This window comes from Drosophila ficusphila, unplaced genomic scaffold, assembly GCF_018152265.1.
Source record: "Drosophila ficusphila isolate 14025-0441.05 unplaced genomic scaffold, ASM1815226v1 contig_106, whole genome shotgun sequence".
Lineage (NCBI taxonomy): Eukaryota > Metazoa > Arthropoda > Insecta > Diptera > Drosophilidae > Drosophila > Drosophila ficusphila.
Genome location: NW_025063993.1, coordinates 10886233 through 10904609, shown reverse-complemented (window position 1 = coordinate 10904609; position 18377 = coordinate 10886233). Strand labels below are relative to the sequence as shown.

At 45.0% G+C, this 18377-nt stretch overlaps 4 protein-coding genes across 4 annotated transcripts in view; 3 read left to right on the top strand and 1 right to left on the bottom strand.

Annotated features, from left to right (window-relative positions):
- The window catches only part of LOC108093259 (adenylyl cyclase 78C), a 31337-nt gene extending 19186 nt beyond the window's left edge, over positions 1–12151 (top strand). Inside the window, exons 3-24 of the mRNA XM_017193235.2 lie at positions 429–952; positions 1030–1296; positions 1679–1983; positions 2218–2359; positions 2500–2681; positions 2750–2951; positions 3583–3716; positions 3786–3875; positions 4217–4378; positions 5552–5688; positions 6879–7019; positions 7523–8078; positions 8217–8312; positions 8381–8520; positions 8622–8776; positions 9018–9793; positions 9861–9956; positions 10127–10307; positions 10387–10790; positions 10848–11076; positions 11135–11280; positions 11394–12151. Of these exons, the coding sequence (XP_017048724.1) occupies positions 429–952; positions 1030–1296; positions 1679–1983; positions 2218–2359; positions 2500–2681; positions 2750–2951; positions 3583–3716; positions 3786–3875; positions 4217–4378; positions 5552–5688; positions 6879–7019; positions 7523–8078; positions 8217–8312; positions 8381–8520; positions 8622–8776; positions 9018–9793; positions 9861–9956; positions 10127–10307; positions 10387–10790; positions 10848–11076; positions 11135–11280; positions 11394–11507 (5179 nt within the window). The 3' untranslated portion in view covers positions 11508–12151. The remainder of the gene's footprint in view (positions 1–428; positions 953–1029; positions 1297–1678; positions 1984–2217; positions 2360–2499; positions 2682–2749; positions 2952–3582; positions 3717–3785; positions 3876–4216; positions 4379–5551; positions 5689–6878; positions 7020–7522; positions 8079–8216; positions 8313–8380; positions 8521–8621; positions 8777–9017; positions 9794–9860; positions 9957–10126; positions 10308–10386; positions 10791–10847; positions 11077–11134; positions 11281–11393) is intronic.
- Positions 12152–12528: 377 nt separating this feature from the next.
- On the top strand, positions 12529–15009 carry LOC108093199 (dnaJ homolog subfamily C member 2). Its single transcript, XM_017193161.2, has 3 exons — positions 12529–12953; positions 13040–13185; positions 13328–15009. Exons 1-3 carry the CDS (start codon positions 12685–12687, stop codon positions 14884–14886), a joined length of 1974 nt encoding a protein of 657 aa, XP_017048650.1. The 5' UTR covers positions 12529–12684; the 3' UTR covers positions 14887–15009.
- On the bottom strand, positions 14942–16600 carry LOC108093200 (islet cell autoantigen 1). Its single transcript, XM_017193162.2, has 3 exons — positions 15917–16600; positions 15574–15813; positions 14942–15511 (listed from the first exon to the last, which is right to left on the bottom strand). Exons 1-3 carry the CDS (start codon positions 16496–16498, stop codon positions 15095–15097), a joined length of 1239 nt encoding a protein of 412 aa, XP_017048651.1. The 5' UTR covers positions 16499–16600; the 3' UTR covers positions 14942–15094.
- A 699-nt stretch (positions 16601–17299) lies between these two features.
- Positions 17300–18377, top strand: part of LOC108093063 — a 58351-nt gene continuing 57273 nt past the window's right edge. The window contains exon 1 of the mRNA XM_017192972.2: positions 17300–17594. The gene's annotated coding sequence lies outside the window, so the exon portion shown is untranslated. The remainder of the gene's footprint in view (positions 17595–18377) is intronic.

Sequence of the window (18377 nt, the reverse complement as noted above, 5' to 3'; positions counted from 1 at the left end):
AATTTAATTTACACTCCTCAGCATTTTAAATTTCAATTTGCGCCACCTAATGTTTACATTCATTAGACGGCGTTCGAACTTCAAAGTGAAGATTGAAATTCAAGCGCACTGATTAAAAAATTTAATCACACTGAAACCAAAATTAAGAATTTGAAGGAATAAAAAATAAAATGGAAATTTAAACAATATTATAAACATTATAAATAAGATTTTAAGTGAAATAAATAAATCATAGCTTATTTTCAAGTAAATTTTTTCTACTCTTAAGATTAAGGGTTTTGAGGATTCATTAATACACAATGTACTCTTCTAATTTTGAGGTGTAACTTATCACAGATTTCTCAGACTTGCCAGAATTCCTTTTAATAAAATGCGGTTTTGAATTTTAGTGCTTAAATAATTTTTCAAATATTTTGTTCTCTGTACAGAACAGCGGAGGAGGAGCAGTTGGCCAACATGGACGAGGACAAGCTGGTTTCGGACGAGGTGCACATGCGGCAGTTGAGTGCGACGCCCTCATCCGCTTTCTCGCTGCAGCAGCGCCGGCAGAGCAACAGTGTGACCCACTCCGCACCGCCCGAACTCACGCAGCGCGTGGGGGCGGGCGACACGAAAGAGGAGGCGCCACCGGTGGGTGGTTCCGGGGGAGTTCCCGCTGCCGCGGACAGGGACACGGATCCCGACGAGAGAGTGGTGCTTCGACGGGCGGCGGACAAGGGCGCCATCGCCTTGGCGCAAATCGACGACCTGAAACTGGAGGGAGATGATGATGAGGAGGGGGATGAGGATGAGGAGAATCAGGAGGACGAGGGTGATGGCCTGGGCTTGAGTAATCCCGCTGCGCAGACCACCGATGATGAGCAGATTACGGTCAAAGGAACTGGAACTGGAGCAACAGTGGCCACTTCCGCGGCAGCCAATGCCCCATCGAATGCGCCATCCAGCGAGGTAAGTTGAGCAGTGTGTGTGGTGTGCCCACGCACTTAGGACTAATTAAAGCCAAGCTAAAACCGAAACAGCAGGACGCAGCCACGCCGGATATGTCCAAAATACCACGACTGCCCGGCGACGGGGCCCAAATGGAGGACACCGGCGACCTGCCGCCATCGCTGCGTGCCTCCACCACATCAATTTTGTCCAATTTGCGCAAGAAACAGCAGGCCGGCCCTCTGCGCGGGGGCGTGGCCAAGCAGACGCCGCTGCGGGTGCAGTCCGTCCGGATTGCGGAGGTCAAGCGGGCCTACGGGCCCAAGCGGCGAACGGAGAGCTGCAGCATCTTTGGCAACAGCAATTTCGGTAAGCGGGGGACTCCCCAAAATCCCGGAAATTGGGGGTTGCAAAGAGGTTGGGTTTCCCTCAAGCCCTTTTATGGTTTTTCTGGGGGAAAGGGGGCTAAAACCGCGCTAAGTCTGTCGGCCTATTGGACTTATTCACTCAACTAGGGCTATTGCAATAAGCCTCATAGCTCAGCTTCTGGTTAAGAGGTTAATACCCAACCTTTTTAATAAGACAAGTGGCTTTTGAAATTTAATAAAGGGTAATTACAATCAATCAATTTTAATGAAGATAGAATGTTTTAGTAAAGTGAACAGTATAGAAGGGTGTCCCTTAGGTATTTATTGGTGATAAAAAATTAAAACAATTTAATAACAACGCCTTCTTTGAATATCTTTTATAGAAAACGATTTGGAATGTGGAAATTCCCTCGCCAGCATTGCTGGTCAATCGCAGCGGCCCTTAAACAACGAGATGTATTCCGCCTTCAAGAGTGGCAATGTGGTTAAGGGAATCTTGTGTCCCTCGTTAACCAACTCCTTCAAGCAGAGTTCCCTGGAACGATCCTATCTGACTTACACGCATCGCCAACGCCAGAAGTCCTTGATTATTGTAAATGTGGTTGATTTTGTGCTGAAGATTGTTTTGGCCTTTGTCTGGATAATGCGAAGAAGTAAACTGGGAGCTATTGAAAACGAAGATGGAACGGTGAGCTAATTTTAATACTTATCAATTCACTATTAAATAACTAAGTGTGATATAAGATATCCCTTGAGTTAATAAAATTCCTAAGCAGATATTAAGCTAAAATAGTTTAAAAGGAAATTACATTTTATTTTGGAACAAGATTATATGAAATATTTTTTATTTTGGTAAATGTAACTTAGTAAACATTAATTAAATCCAAGAAATACTAATTATACCTTCCCGATTTCCTTGCAGAGCATGGCAACAGCCATCACTTGGTCGGTTTGCTGTGGGATCGCCAACATGGCCATCTGCTTCCTGGGCTACTGGCGCTGCTTCGCCAACAACTATTTGCACTGGGCAGCGGTCTGCACGTGGGTGCTCTTCAACATCCAGGGTGAGTGGGTCGTAAATCATGCGTCACCTGCGGGGACCGTCAAAATGGCAAATCCTTTCCCGGTTCCCCGCGGGATGAGTCGTAAATGCTCAGCATCTAGCTCAGATTTTGTTCTGTTTCTGTTTTTGGGCGACACACAGGATTCGTTGGGCAGGGCGTGGGATTTGCGGATCGCGAGTACCTGGTGTGGTACATCCTGTTCGTAATCTTCGTGCCCTATGCAATGCTGCCCCTGCCCCTAAAATGGTGCGTTGTGGGCGGGACCATCACGGCCAGCTGTCACCTGGCCGTAATTACCATCATCAAACTGCAGCACGGCGAGGTAATTGGCCTGTCAGCCAAATCGTTTTGTGACTTTTGCCTAAATGCCCGTGGGATTTGTATCCGCAGGCCACCACCAACGCAGAGTGCGTCCTGTTCCAGATCTTCGCCAACTTCATTCTCTACACGGCCATCAACGTGGCTGGTATGTACACGAAGTATCTCACGGATCGCGGTCAACGGTTAGCCTTCATCGAAACGCATAAAGCCATGGAGCATAAAAAGGAGTCAGAAAAGGAGTTGCAACGCACCCAAAAGCTACTCGATTCAAGTGAGTTTCAAATTTTTTGGAAAGATATTTGTACACCAAAAGTGGTTTTACATATTGTATTTTCTGGAAACAAAGATAGTAGACTCTCTATTTTTTTAAAAATATATCTATACATAAAAGATAGTGTTGATGAAACTACAATCTTTCAGTTCTAACCTTTTATATACCACAATATTTTATATTTTATTTAATTATACTTCTAACCATTTTCTGAAAATACCTAAAATAATATAAACAAATTGAGCTACAGTTAAATTAAATTAATACTCCTTCAAAGACTTCCCAAAAAATGTGTTTCCCGCATTTGCTTAAATGTTTGTGCAACATCTATTTATGCTTTCATGAAAAATTTATAAGCGGAATTCCTTTCAATGCCTTATTGCTGTTTACTTAAGAGTAAACTACAATGCGCAATTCACGTTTAATAAGTTGTTAGCCCTGTTAAAGGACTTCTAAGTGGCGTTTCCCTATAAAAAGCAGGTAGAGGAAACCTCCGTCCTTCTTGGTAATTTCGCGTTGCCTGACAACTGCAGGCCGAGTGAATATATATATATAAATGAGTATTGCCTTTGGCTCGTGTTCAAGTTGTTGCTAACCCCACTCCGCGGAATTTCGCCCCCTTTTCTCGCAGTTCTGCCCAACATCGTGAACAATCAAATTCGCAGCGAAATGTACAAGGGCACGGATCCCACGGTGGAGACGCAGTTCAACAAATTGTACGTTTATCCCATGGACAATGTGAGCATTTTGTTCGCCGACATCAAGGTACGTGTTTAAGAAAGCCCGAGAGGTTTATAGTGTGAATTTGGACACATTTTTCTGCTTCGCCCGCAGGGTTTCACCGAACTCGCCAGTAAAACTTCGGCCCAGCAGCTGGTGAAAATCTTGAACGACCTCTTCGCCCGATTCGATCGCATTGCAGAGGTGAGTTGCAGAGAAAAACCTGAGAATCCTTTAAAATGATTTAAAAAGTGTATAAGCTAAATAATAATTGTTTTATGTCATGTTAAAAGTGTTAACATTACTATGCAATTTTCAAGTCAATTATCTTTTTGGTTTTATGACAAAGCAAGTAAATCCATTAAAAAATATCTACTTAATACTTTGATAATTTTTAACAATTTTAAAAGTATTATGTAGTTATTGGGTTTTTTTGCAAGCCAAATATTTTCTGTGTGGTTTCGTGCATTCGGCGAATGCTTTATTGAGCAATTTCCCCCGATTTTCACCCCCTGTAACGCTTTTCCGCTCTTCCGCCCCCCAAGGACAACCACTGTCTGCGTGTCAAGCTGCTGGGCGATTGTTACTACTGTGTGTCGCAGTTCGAGAGCGACAACTGGAAGACGCGACCGGATCACGCGGTCTGCAGCGTGGAAACTGGCCTGCACATGATAAAGGCCATTAAGGATGTGCGCCTGCACACGCACGTAAGTGGAATCCAATCGAATCGAATCGAATCGCATCGCATCGCATCGTATTGACTCGAATTCGAGTGAACACGATGAAGGGCGGCCCTTAAGCGTTTATTTAAATTTTGCGACACACAACCTGGCCAAGCGAAAAAACCAGGTAACCGGGCATTAAAAATTTAGCATACATTCGAGGGCAGCGGCTGCATAATGTTATCCGGGATTCATTCGAAATATATAAAATATAGTAGGGATCGGAAAAATAGGATTTAAAAGTCGTATTTTCGAATGAGCTGAAATTAAATTGAATAAATCCAGTTGTTGAGGTCCTCTGGTTTTTTATTCGTTTAGTACGGGACATGTGAAATATTTAATACCCATTTTTCAGTTTTCAGATGTTTGGCATTCTTTTATTTGTGAGGAGGTTTTCGTTTATTTTTTATTGCACAAGCCAGTGCCGCGTTTTTGACCCTGGCCAGTGGCACTACTGTAGTAGCAAAAGGCAGCAGGAGCTGTGGAACAGAGGCAGTGGACGTGTTGACAATTCATTTGTATGCAAATCTCAACAGAGCAAAAGGCAACGACAACCGTTGGCCGAAAAGCAGCAGCAGCGAGAGTTAAATTTTCATACGACAAAGTGCCACTGGAATTTAATTGATTTTTTTTTTTTTTTGGTGCCGACCAGAGCTTTGGGGCCTGCCGCAGAGAAATGCGGGAATCGCATATTCGTTTACGGGGATTTATGCCGCCTGCAGTCGCATAATTGGGCCACCGACTTAATTGCTGCGGCAGTTTGACGATTGACTGCCCAACTCAATATGCCGGCAAGCTGATGGCTTAAGAGAACACCGGGAAAATGGGTGGGAAATCACGGAGGGAAATGGAAAAATTAATTATATTTAAAGTATATAGATCAAATATAATTGAATTTGAATTATTATTATTCCTTCCTTTTCAAATTCAAATGAACAATAACATTTCTAAATTACCTTTTATACTAAATTACTTGTTTTACTGCGGGATTTATTTCGGTGAAATTTTTATAAAAGCAAAAATAGTATTTTCAACGATGCCTTAAATTTAAGTACATTTTTTCCGTGTGTAATGAAATTTGTTGGTCACTTTCGAATGCTCATTAAAATATTTCGTCAAGCTTTGCATATTTAAAGAACTTCGCTCCGCAAATTACAGGTGGACCTCAATATGCGAATCGGCATCCACAGCGGTTCAGTGATGTGCGGAGTTTTGGGCAACAAGAAGTGGCATTTCGACGTCTGGTCCAATGATGTTATCATTGCAAATCACATGGAATCCGGCGGTATTCCCGGGTAAGTAAGCCAGTCACGTAGAATTCCGCCAGGAAGAGCCAACTACACAGTTGCGTGTGAGTGCAATTGTAATGAGTTGACAAACTCAGGTGAGCAGATGGAATAGAGAATCCCAGAAATGCCCGCAGGAATGCTTCCCTAATAAAGCAACACATTATCCATTTGAAACTGAATCGCATACATAAATGATTCTGTTAATAGGAAGCCAGAGGTTTAAAGGTCAAAACATCACAATTAAGTTGCTTTGTCAGCAGCCACAGCTTCTACTTATTAATTCTGAATAGTAGTTTGTGGGTTACACTCAAAAATGTAGGGGTGGGTTTTGATACCTGCAGCATTCTTAATAATATTAATTCATTGTGTCAAGAATTCGGGTTTCAGTTAGGTAGAATCTTAATAAATCTTGAACCTAAAAAAATAGAACAACTTTTACAATTATACAAATATTTTTTCTTGCATCAGTTGAAGACTTTTAACTTACTTTTTCTTCAAGTGTGACATACCTTTCTTGTCTTAAATTTAGTTGTAAAACTATCCCTTAGCCGAATAACTTTGACTTTGGTGGCAAGTCTCTGCCTGGCCACAGTTTTAATTGGCCAATTTGCGGGTCCTGTGGCTCGGCTCCTGCTCTCTATTTTGCTCCTACTCTTCTCGCAAGCTACAACAATCAGTCGGCAATTTTGCAAGCTTGGCGTGTTTAGACACAAGAAACCAAATAATAGAAAGAAAGAGCTCAGGAGCAGTGGGAAATGGAGAAAATCCGAGCGACCGCAGAACCCGAAACAAAATGAAAAGCCCCAGAAATGAAAAGCTCAATTTAATGCAAAACGCTTTGATGTAATGGTGGGCTGGGCGGCAACCAGAAAACCATCAGCCATCAACCATCAGCCAGTGGAGCAGGAGTCGTAGCATTATAGTCCACTAAGAAACCCAATGGAGACCCAATTATGAAGGGCACCACCGCCTCCGAAAGGAAAACACAAAGAGCTGGGCGGGAAAAATGGTAAATGAAATGGTCGGTGGTTTTGGGCAAATCACCACGCACATTCATAGAAAACGTATGCAAATATTTGAATTTAATTTTCGCCAACTACATTTCCGAACTTTCAACTCGAGCCTGGCCCACTGCTAATACTCTCACCTTGGAATCTGTGGTTTCACCCCTCTCTCCTTCCCTTTGCTCCCCGCAGAAGAGTCCACATTTCGGAGGCGACGCTCAAGTGCCTGAACGACGCCTACGAGGTGGAACCTGGAAACGGCGGCAGTCGGGACAATCACCTCAAAATGCTGAACGTCAAGACCTTTCTCATCAAGCGCACCGAGCCGTTGAGGTAAGTGAAAAGCATACACTGGGGAAAAAATAATCTCCTTTACCATTATTAAGAAAACTAGTAAAATGACAGTGAGAGTATAATTGTCAAATTTATTATATTATTAAATTAATAAACAGAAACTATAGTGAAAATGAACAGAAAAGAATAGATACCTTTTGAAAGTATTTTTAATAAATTGAAGACTTTTAATAAATATATTAGTAAGTGAAGATTAGATAGATATTAGTAGTTAAGAACGCAAAATATAAACCAGTTCAAACATATTACCCGAAAAAAATATGCATATATAAATTTGGTCATTATAACTTATAATATTATATATTCCTTTTAAACTAGATATGTTATTGGATCATTTGTTAAACTTCTTAAAGTAGCTGCTTAATTGGATATTTAATGACTTTGTTCTGTTTAGTTCCAACTTTTTTTTGTTCTTTGGGTGTGTTCAAATACGAAACCGACAATTGCTAACCAAGCCATCGCCTGCTTCACCTCTTTTTTAGACCCAAACGTCGTTTTGGCACGCGCAGCAGCGCCCATTTGGCGGGAAGTGTGGCTACTGCCAACACCGCCCCCTCGGCCACGCCCACCGCCTTGCCGAAATCAATCTCGGCCAGCGGAAGTGGCAGCATCGGTGGGGTGACCGCAGCTGGGGGAGATGGAGCGAGCATGGATGGTCGGAGCCTGGAGTACGCGGCCACCATCGCCATTCCCGCCCAGCAGCCGGCGCAACTCCTCCAGCAGCAGCAGAAGAAGAATATATCCTTGAACTCGCTGCCCAATGTCGTGGAAGGAGTGGCCATGGACAATAGGAGGATGCGGAACGGCTGCAGTGGAGTGGGAGGACCAGGTGGCTCTGGTGGAGCTGGAACAGGTCCGTCTGGCATGTCCACGGTTTCCTCACCGACAGCCATGATGTCGGCACCACTGGAGGTCCAGCTGAGGGCCAAAAACGGAGCCACCAGCATCCAAAACCTGGCGGAGGCCATCGACGGCAAGGGACTGATCATCGAGGACGAATCGACCACCGACTGGATACCAGAGATTCCATTCAAGAACGTAAGATAATATAATCTATCTTTAAAAAAAAAAAATAAATAAATCTAATTAAAATTGAATTAATTATTTACTTAAATATTTATCTAGTATAATTATTTTATGTCTTATTAAGACTTATCTAATCAATATATTTTACAGCTTAACAGCCCCGAAGAAGGACTTAATCGTGCGGATTCCATTTTAGTTGATACCAAAGAGGATCACAGAGTATCGGTGGCTGTTTTGGATGAGGAGGTAACCGTAATATCTCCCTCTCTTTATTTATATTTCCATTTCAATAACCTCCATAACTTCAAATCCAGATCGACGAGTTCATAGAGCAGAACATTCAAATCAACTCGAACAAGGAAATCCGACGCGAGTACCTAAATCCCTGGACCCTGAAGTTCAAGGATAAGAGTCAGGAGCAGAAGTTCTGCCAACTACGGGAGGATATGTTCCGGTGCGTATGCAAGCCGGCTGGCTAATGGAAAGCAAACAAAGGGCAGGAGCCCTTAATTAATGAACTGTTGCTAATTGATTTTTGCCCCCGCTCCGTTTCAGTTCGAATATGCTGTGTGTGTTTGTCATCTGGATATTTATGGTTCTGTGCCAGGTCATCATCATTCCGCGCTGCACGCGTCTCATTATTTGCCTCTCCGCCGGCACCTTGGTTCTTACCTTCTGCTGCGTTCTGGTTATGGCCGAGGAGTTCCCAGGTGAGAGCATATAAAATATCTTCGTTCAATAAAATATAATAAAAAAATTGAGATGACCAGATAGAATTATATGTACTTAACTTTCAAGCTAGGAATCTAGCGTTTATTAGGAAGCAAAATCCATTACCTAGAGTATTGAATCAAGAAACATATATTGACAATGATACATTTTCTAAGTTTTTTATAAAGTGCAGTTAAGGTTGTGTTACTCTTGGATCTAAAACCCATTTTTCTCCATTAGGCTTGCCACGCTGCCTGAAGACGAACTCGGCCAAGTTGGTGCACCAACGACAGCGGCGCACTCTATTCATTTGCGGCGTCATCGTGTCCATGTGCATGCTGAGTGCCATTGGATTGGTGCTGTGTCCCTCGTCCACCTACATCGGCACCGTGGACGAGCACTCCCGCTTCCTGCGACTGACCTCCCTGTACAGCAACTCCTCCCTGGCGGAGAGGGAGTACAAGCTGAACGTCTACCTGTCGGCCACCATCCATCACAACATCACGATTAGCACGCCGACGAGCGGAGGAGCTGGCTCCCTGGTGGACATAACCAGTGGCCCATCCGACGAGCTGGTGCGGAGCACTCTGGCCAATGCGCTCAGTTTGAACTTGACACCACCTTTGGAGCTTTACGAGCAATCGCACCGACCATACACACTGACCACCAATGGACACTCGGTGTCCTTGGGCAACTTCAGCTACGGAGATTCGGCGGGAATGCGGAGTACGGTGGATCTCGAGTCGGACTGCGCCCATCCGGAGTACCTGGTGTTCACCTGGGTGCTTTGCCTCGTTTCCCTGGCCACCGCCCTGAAGCTGTACTACCTGGTTAAAGCCATCATGGCCTTGGGCATGGTGGGCTTCTACACCACGCTGATCATGTTCAAGTTCAGCACGGATGACAGCTTCAGCTTGGGCAACCTTTCCCGGCTGGGAATGCCCCTCGGAGTCCAGATGCTGATACTCCTAATCTCGTTTCTCGTGATGGTCTGCTATCATGCAAGACTCGTTGAGGTAGGAACTTACCCACAGATGTGGTTTATACAATCCCCCAGCTCATTACTCATCCGGATTCCCGCAGGTAACCTCCCGTTTGGACTTCATATGGAAGGAGCAAGCAGAGCGTGAACTGACCAACATGAAATCCAATCGTGCGCTTAATGACACATTAATTAAGGTAAAAGATTCGCCCCCAAAACAGTGAAGGAAAATGTGGTCAGCATTATTAGAAAAAGAAAAATAGTAGTACACATACACCTCCAGCAAGTTTTATCACTTCTCCATGTTTTTTCTTTCTGTGGAAATGCCCTCTGTCCATTTGTCATTAATTAAACTATTTGGTTGCAGAACATCCTGCCGGACCACGTGGCCACCTATTACCTATCCGACGAGCACACGGACGAGCTCTACTCCAAGATGCACAACCAGTGCGGCGTGATGTTCGCCTCCATTCCGAACTTCCAGGACTTCTACTCCGAGGACATCGACAACGGCAAGGCCTGCATTCGCATACTGAACGAGATTATCTGTAAGTTGATTGATTAAGTCCTATGCCGCGATTCCATCTGTCTAACGCTGCCGCACACAACACGCACAAATCAAACCAGGCGACTTTGATGAATTGCTGGAGGAGCCGCGCTTCGCATCGGTGGAGAAAATCAAAACCGTGGGTGCCACCTACATGGCTGCCGCGGGATTGAATCACGAGCATCTGCGGCTTCGCGGCGAGACCTCCGAGGACAGCGTGTGTGACCTCGTGGAGTTCGCCTTCGCCATGAAGCAGAAGCTGGAGGAGATCAACGGCGACGCCTTCAACAACTTCCAGCTGCGCGTGGGAATCTGCAGTGGTCCGTTGGTCAGCGGAGTGATTGGCGCCAGGAAACCCGTCTACGACATCTGGGGCAACACCGTCAACGTGGCCTCGCGCATGGACTCCACCGGCGAGAACTGGCGGGTTCAGGTGCCGGAGAACACGGCGGAGTTGCTCTGCTCCCGGGGTTACACTTGTGTGGTAAGTTTACCTCGTTTAACTATCTTATAAATATAATTAATAAATCTTAACCCCCAGAAACGAGGTGAAATCGCTGTCAAGGGCAAGGGCATGATGACCACGTTCTACGTTCACCCCAAGGGCATCTCAGAGAGTCAGTTGATATCACCTGTCCGAATGCCAGCTGGGATTCCCCTGGCGCAAACACCGAACCTCCAGCGACAGACCTCCCATCATGGATCCTTCAGCGCCGTGGTTTTTGGAATGCTGCAGGCCAGCAAACGCAGCACGGCCATTGCCGGAACACGTGGGTTTCAACCACATTCTTAATAATTTTTAAAGTTAATTAAAAATTATTTTAATAGCCACTGGCACTCCGTCGCCTCAAATACGTCGAGGACATCGGGGAAGCACCTTTAGCTCGGTCCGATTATCACAGAAGTCAACCACGGTGAATCCAGTGCGTCGGAATACAACTCGAGTACGGGGACGTTCCTATCGCCAGAAAAAGGTAACTTAAATCAATTGTTGATTAAATAAAATATGGAATAGTGTTAACTTAAGATAACGCTATTAACCATTTGACAAGCTGTTGTATATAAATATATATTTTTAAATCTTTAGAGTTCCTCCAACAACTCGATCGTTACCCAGGCCAGTTCCAGCTATATGCCATCGTTCAGACGGATCGATCAGATCGAGACGACCATATCGAAGAGCCACAACGATGCGTTATAGCCGACTACTACGCGCTCTCACTGGGTCTAAGTCGATCTCAAGCGGATGAATTGCGTAATGAATTTATTTTTGGAACGATTTTATGCAACACGAAATGATTATAAATAATGCTGCGCCTACAGTTAAATCGGTTTGCTGGCTTAGACTTAAGTTGAACTAGTGGAGATCGGCACTGATGCTACTTAGTAGAATTTTTTAAATCACCGTCTTGCTGATTAAATAAATTAAATTCTTGCATTATCTAAGCACAATTCTAGTCGTTAATCTTAAGAATTGCCGTTTGTATGTGTGCTTTAAATTTGTTTAGAGTAAGTAATTTCGATCTTCCCATGTTAACTGAACGAAATGCCAATGAACCTACTAACTTTGTTCAATTCTACCAAATTATTTATCAATTCTAGCGTAATTTTCTTGAACTAGTAGTAAATTTTAAAAGTCATTTACCAATCAAATTAAACATTCGTTGTACAAATCTTTTCTTGTAGTAAGACATCGTATGTGTAGACTAAGAATTCCTGAATGTAAAATATTTTACCAATATTTTAAAATATCTGTATAAAGACGAACGAGTGTTACTGAAATGCGAAATTGAACATGGAAAATAAAAGATGTACAAGTATTATAGCCAACAGAGTTTAAGTGCATAAATTGTAATTAGAAATATTTTAAAATAAATGTGATAAACAAACAAAATAAAAATAAGGCAGTCTTTTATTTCTGGATAAAATAAATTTAGTTTTGAGCTGATTAATAATGTTTTTCATTGCAATCCAGTCTATAATAAATGGTTCCCGCCATAATTTGAAAAATGCACTGTGAATGTCAAAAATTCAGGGCTGCACAGAAAAACTATCGGATAATTTCCAATGGTGGGAAAGCAAATATCTACATAATAAAATTTGTAAACAAAAGCTAACCAAATCTATATACTTAAGAAACAAATATCTTTTGTTCCCAAATTGTATACAAAAATGTGACAAAAACATCGATAGTCGCAGTCAACCATCGATATTTCCATCGGTGTTGCCCCACCTCTATTTCCAAACACATGCGGTAGAAAAAGTGTGATTACATTAGCTCGATTTCGACTTGATTTCAAGGCATCTTGCTAAATTCGGAGTAACCACAGAGTGGCGGTGACTGCCAACATCCAGCAGAAGATCGGGACGCACTTGAGATGACGAGCGGTACGGATGCGAGAGAAGAGGGCGCTGTCGCGGTGCAGCTGCCGCTCAAGGTCGCCCGCCGGAGAATCGAGCGCGTTGGCTTGGCATACTTTGCGCAACGGCGCCAATTTTTAGCACCCGGCGGCGTGGAGCGCAGCGATAGCGATGAAAAGCTGGAGGGAGTCGGCGAGGAGGTGGACGTCAGCTACCTCAAGTCCCTGGATCCCAAAGAATGGAAGGACCAGGATCACTACGCCATTCTGGGTCTCGGAAAACTGAGGTGCGTGGGACAGCACGTGGTTGCTGTCACTGCTACAAATTATTTGTGGCTCTACCTTATACTGATTTTGTGACTAATCCATACAGATACGAAGCAAGCGAGGATGATATTCGACGGGCATACAGACGCATGGTCCTGCTGCATCATCCCGATAAACGGAAAGCCAAGGGCGAGGAAGTGATTCAGGACGATGACTACTTTACGTGCATAACCAAAGCCTACGAGATACTGGGTGAGTTTCAGGGCCATGTCCTTCAAAGGATTTTATAGGATTAAGCTAATTTTAATTTTTACGTCCAGTTTTTAACATAAGATGATGACGCGTTCAATGTTTATCTGCGTTTCTAATCAATCTATCTACTCTTGATTTACAGGGACATCCAAGACACGTCGCAGCTTTGACTCCGTGGATCCCGAGTTCGACGACTCGCTGCCCTCACAGAACGAAATCGATGGCGATTACTTTGGCGTGTTTAACAAATTTTTCACACTCAACGGACGCTGGAGCGAGAGACCACACGTTCCCGCCTTCGGGCAGGTGGACGCCAAGCGCGAGGAGGTGGAGCGCTTCTACAATTTCTGGTATGACTTCAAGTCGTGGCGAGAGTTTAGCTACCTGGACGAGGAGGACAAGGAGAAGGGACAGGACCGCGACGAGCGGCGATGGATCGAGAAGGAGAACAGGGCGGCGCGGATCAAGCGCAAGAAGGAGGAAATGTCCCGTATCCGCGCGCTCGTCGATTTGGCCTACAACAATGACAAACGAATCCAGCGGTTCAAGCAGGAAGAGAAGGATCGCAAGGCCGCCGCCAAACGAGCCAAGATGGACGCCGCCCAGGCCCAAAAGGCTGAGGCGGATCGAGCCATTCGGGAAGCTGCTTTGGCCAAGGAGAAGGCCGAAAAGGCGGAGCAGAAGCGCATCGAGCAGATCCGCATCGAACGCGAGCAGCAGAAGAAGCTGCTTAAGAAGGAGCGCAAAACGCTGCGCGACAAAGTTAAGGACTGCAAGTATTACGCAAAGAACGACAAGGATCAACTGAAGCACATGGAGGGCACCGAGAAGATCTGCGAGACATTCAATCTGGCAGAGCTGCAAGCCTTGAACAAGGCCATGGAAACTAAGGGTCGTGAATCCTTTGTGGCCGCCCTGCACACAGCCGAGCAGAAGATCGCCGCCGAGCTGGAGGAGATTAACCAGACGCAGGCTAAGAAGGTGGCTAGTGCAGCGGTGACGCCGAAAGGTGTCAAGGAGGTGAAAAAGGGCGAACTCTGGAGCAACGAGAACGTGCAGCTGCTCATCAAGGCGGTCAATCTGTTTCCCGCTGGCACTGCCCAACGCTGGGATGTGATCGCCACGTTCATCAACCAGCACAGTCCGGGAAATACCGTCCTGGTCAATGCTAGGGATGTGCTGAACAAGGCAAAGGCGCTGCAGAACACAGATCACTCGAAGAGCTCGCTAAAAACCCAAGCCAACGATGCTGCTTTCGCTAGTTTCGAGAAGTCCAAGAAGGAAGTGCAGACGTGCAACGACATAACTCTGGGCGATGAGACGCCGGCCCAGGCCAGCAAGGAGAACGTCAAACAGAACGGAGTAGATCATAAGGTGAACAATCAACCGGCCAAGCAGAATGGCAACGCAGCGGCTCCTGCTGCAGCATCGCCCGCAGCAGCTGCACCACCAGCTCCGGCCACAAATGGAACTTCTGGTGGCAGCGGCGGCGGTGGTGGTGCCGCCTCCAAAACCTGGACCAAGGAGGAGCAGGCACTGCTCGAGCAGGCCATCAAAACCTATCCCACGACGACGCCCGATCGCTGGGACCGCATCGCCTCGTGCATACCGAATCGCAGTAAAAAGGATTGCTTGCGCCGCGTCAAGGAGCTGGTCGAGCTGGTTAACTCCAAGAAGGAGGCGCAGGCGGCGGTTAAATGAGTGTGGCTTATGCCCTGCTATACCCTGCCATTTGTCCGCCTCAACCTCTTCTAGCTGCTGTGTCCCATATAAATTTTATTTAAATAAAACATAAAAAGTTTTTGAACGTTTAGCGAAAAGTTACATCCAAAGTTTCTCCATTTTGACTAGCTAGTTGCCGCAGGTATACCAAGATCAAGATATATATGTTCTGTACGGGAGGGTATTCTTATGTCTGCTCAGCCACACTGCGTCCGCCGCTCATTTTCAGATCGAAGGCTTGCGGATTGGCTAGTGGGTCCAAGTCGGCGAAGAGATCCAGCCAGGGATTGTTGGTGGACTGTATTTTTCCGGCCGTCGTGGAGGGTTGACCGCCAACTGCTTTGGAATCCTTCGCTGGCTGGCTTGGTAAGGGTTGTTGGTTCTGCTGACTGAACAAACGCGACCATAACTTGGTGTTGCCGCTGTTTTGGGCAGATTGTTCTTCATCCAAAGGCGCATCAATCAGCGGACTGTCTTCCATCTGCTTGGAGAGCTCAATCAGCAAGGATTCATTGTCGCCGCAGGCAGTGGCAGTTTCACTTGGTTCTCCCTCTTCGGGCTCCTTAGCTTCTGGCTGGGGTTCCAGCTTGTCCTGGTACTCGTTCTGTATATAAAAGATGTTCGTATTAGTTGGTTGTTAAAAAGTGTCTTTATATTTATAGTTACGGCAAAGAACAGCGACTGATCCTTGTCCACGGCTTCAATGGGCGGCACTTCCTCGCTGGGTCCTTCATTTTGCGAGAGCTCCTTCAGCACACAGAAATCGTACTTGGGTTTAATGATTAGCGCCTTGGATATGGTCTGGAATGTGGAGGCGGCCTTCTGGGCAAAGCTCTTCAGTTCGGCCACATAGGCCACTAGGGCATGGGAATACATATTGCAGCGGGCGGCGGCCAGTAAATCAATCTGGAAGAGATTAAGTAATAAAATGTTGAGAAAGTCGAAAGATATCACCAATTTAACTGATTTAAATGGCAACTACTTTATCTGCTTTTAATAGTATGGGTACCTTTTGAATGGAATCCATGGAGTAGCCATCAAAATTATGCTTGGCCACTCGCACATGGGTCTGTGCCGTGCGGAACTTGTCCAGACCCTTGCCCGTATCCGGATCCAGTTCCTGGCTGGCTGATTTCATCCAGGATAGAGCCGCTCGGTATTCCGTGCGCTCCTTCTCCATCGACTGGAGGGTCTGCTCGGTGTCCTTCACTGCCCGGCACCTGAAGACATCCACCTCGTGCTGGAGTCGCAGCAGCGGCACCCGCACGCACATCCTTTGCTGTCCGGCGAAGGACACTGCCTTGCCCGTGTGGGCAATACTTCCGCCCGTCGTTCTGCTCCTCTTCCCCGCCTCCTTTAAAAACCGCCCAAAGACGCACTCCTCCTGCGATAGGATGCAAAGGCGCTCCTGGTATTGGTCGATGATTTTGCAAAGGTTCAAGCTGGTGTCCGATATCGATTTGAACACCTCGATCTTGGAGTCCAGCTCCGCGTCGGAGGATATTACGTGCTTGTCCTCCTTCGTCCCGAGTTTGCGCTGCACCACCTTCTTGGTGACCCAGAACTGGTGCTGAACCTCCGATTTGAGCATTTTTTCCTTGTTCTGCGTTCCAGTTTTCAGCTGCGGGTGATTTTTCGCCACTTGACGGTTGGGGGCGGTTGGGTGGATTTGGGGGTAGCGCTGTATCGTTATTTTCCACTGTCAATCGGGTTTCGATTAAATGGCGAGTTACTCAGCACTGCAGTGTGGCGCTCATCTGAGTTTTGAATTTTATAGTTGAGAAAATATTATTTATTGGCAGTTGGTAAGTTATTTCTTTTAATTTATTTTATTTTTTCGTAAGTAATATTTAATATATAAAAGGCTTAAACTGGAGTGACGGCTCGCATATAAAAGCTTTACTGTTATTATTACATTTTGGTATATTTGCAGTATTTTTATATCCAACGGTATGCTCAGTCTCACGCTGTTATGTATCTCTGTAAAAACACGACATGTAACGGCAATTTAAGTTTAAATCGATCTCTGGCAACAAACTACTCTGGTCGAGTGGACCTGTCGGGTTCTTATAGAGAATTTACCCATTAGGGAAAACGTTGTCCTCGTTACCCGTTTGGAAAAACTTTGTCCGCTGTTTGTACGTTTGGAAAAACGTTGACCCACGCAAGGTTTCGGTTAACCAGGTTGAAAAAAGGACCTCTAGCGGACGAGTTTGACTAACATTTAAAGACAACAACCGATGGTGGTGTGATTCACTAAGACCATTTTAAGCCCCGTGCACCGCATAAGGCTTAAACAACAAATTCTATTCCTGTTTCTTTTGCACTTACGAGAAAACACCCTTTCACTCGCACTCATTGCAGTGCGCAATAATGGACTGACAGATCCGTCGAGACTACCTTACACTTATTCTGTCTCTGGCTTTCCATCGGTCGCTTTCCACTCGCTTTTCCTCTCCGAACCAGCCAATATTTACGCAAGTGCATTTCCTTCGCGTCGCGAGTTTTCCTCGTTTGTTTACCTCCGCTTATCGCTGTGTGTGTGAATTTGGATCTTATGAATGCAACTGTGTTTGTTAGCCACCGGCTAAAATTCGAAATTTGAATTTTTATTTTGGAGACTGTTAAAGTGCAATTGCAAAATTGGAAGCGACACATTTTTGCGGCATTGCTAAATTGCTGGACAGGTATGTAAAGGTTGATATCGGTGTATTAAAGAGATACTTTTTGATGCTGCACATACACAGAGGCACGCACAAGAAGAAAGTGAAGAAGTGTGTGCCAAGTTTAGTAGTTTTCTTACAACTTTAAAAAACGGGTTGTGAGGTGGACTTTTGCCACCTGCACGCGTGGGTGTGTGGGTTGAGTGCATGTGTGTGAGTGATTCAACTAAATTGATTAAGGCAAAAATAAAGATAATGCACTGTAATAACCAAAAAACAACTCCAACAGCCCGTGGCGGCCTCATCTTCTTTTGAAACCCCCCCCTTACATGCACTAAAAAAAAGGTCTTAAACAACCTTTTCATATTCATTATTGTTAAGATTTTAACAAGAAAAAATGATTTTAACAAAAATCCTTGCATTGTGACTAGTATTAAGAACATGAGAAGATTGACACTAAATCAATTTCAAGATCAAAATCAATAGTTAGATCCAAAGTGGCCAGCTTGAAAAGGGTTAATTTAAAGAAAAAGTTACCAAAACTAAGCAAAGTTTAAATAGTCTTATTTGAACCCATGATCCTGTGCCATGATCATAATTTTGTCGTCAGTGTATTGAAGATCTTAAGCCGCTCTTGCAATTAGATTCGGTTGCGGCCACTGAGCACAACAAAAAAGCCAAACAAAAAAGCCAGCAACCACAATGAAATCATCGAAATCCAAAGAAAAAAAAGGCAGCCGAAAGAACTCAAAGCTGAGGGAAAAAGGTCACGGCACTTGCTGCTGGCTGCTTGCTAAGCTTTAATGG

Excerpts from the sequence above, each read along its gene's own strand:
- LOC108093199 (XM_017193161.2), top strand. The coding sequence starts at position 12,685 with ATGACGAGCGGTACGGATGCGAGAGAAGAGGGCGCTGTCGCGGTGCAG. Across the intron at positions 12,954-13,039 it reads CTGGGTCTCGGAAAACTGAG|ATACGAAGCAAGCGAGGATG; the intron begins GTGCGTGGGACA and ends TAATCCATACAG. Across the intron at positions 13,186-13,327 it reads CAAAGCCTACGAGATACTGG|GGACATCCAAGACACGTCGC; the intron begins GTGAGTTTCAGG and ends CTTGATTTACAG.
- LOC108093200 (XM_017193162.2), bottom strand. The coding sequence starts at position 16,498 with ATGCTCAAATCGGAGGTTCAGCACCAGTTCTGGGTCACCAAGAAGGTG. Across the intron at positions 15,814-15,916 it reads CCATGGATTCCATTCAAAAG|ATTGATTTACTGGCCGCCGC; the intron begins GTACCCATACTA and ends AATCTCTTCCAG. Across the intron at positions 15,512-15,573 it reads ATCAGTCGCTGTTCTTTGCC|AACGAGTACCAGGACAAGCT; the intron begins GTAACTATAAAT and ends TTTTATATACAG.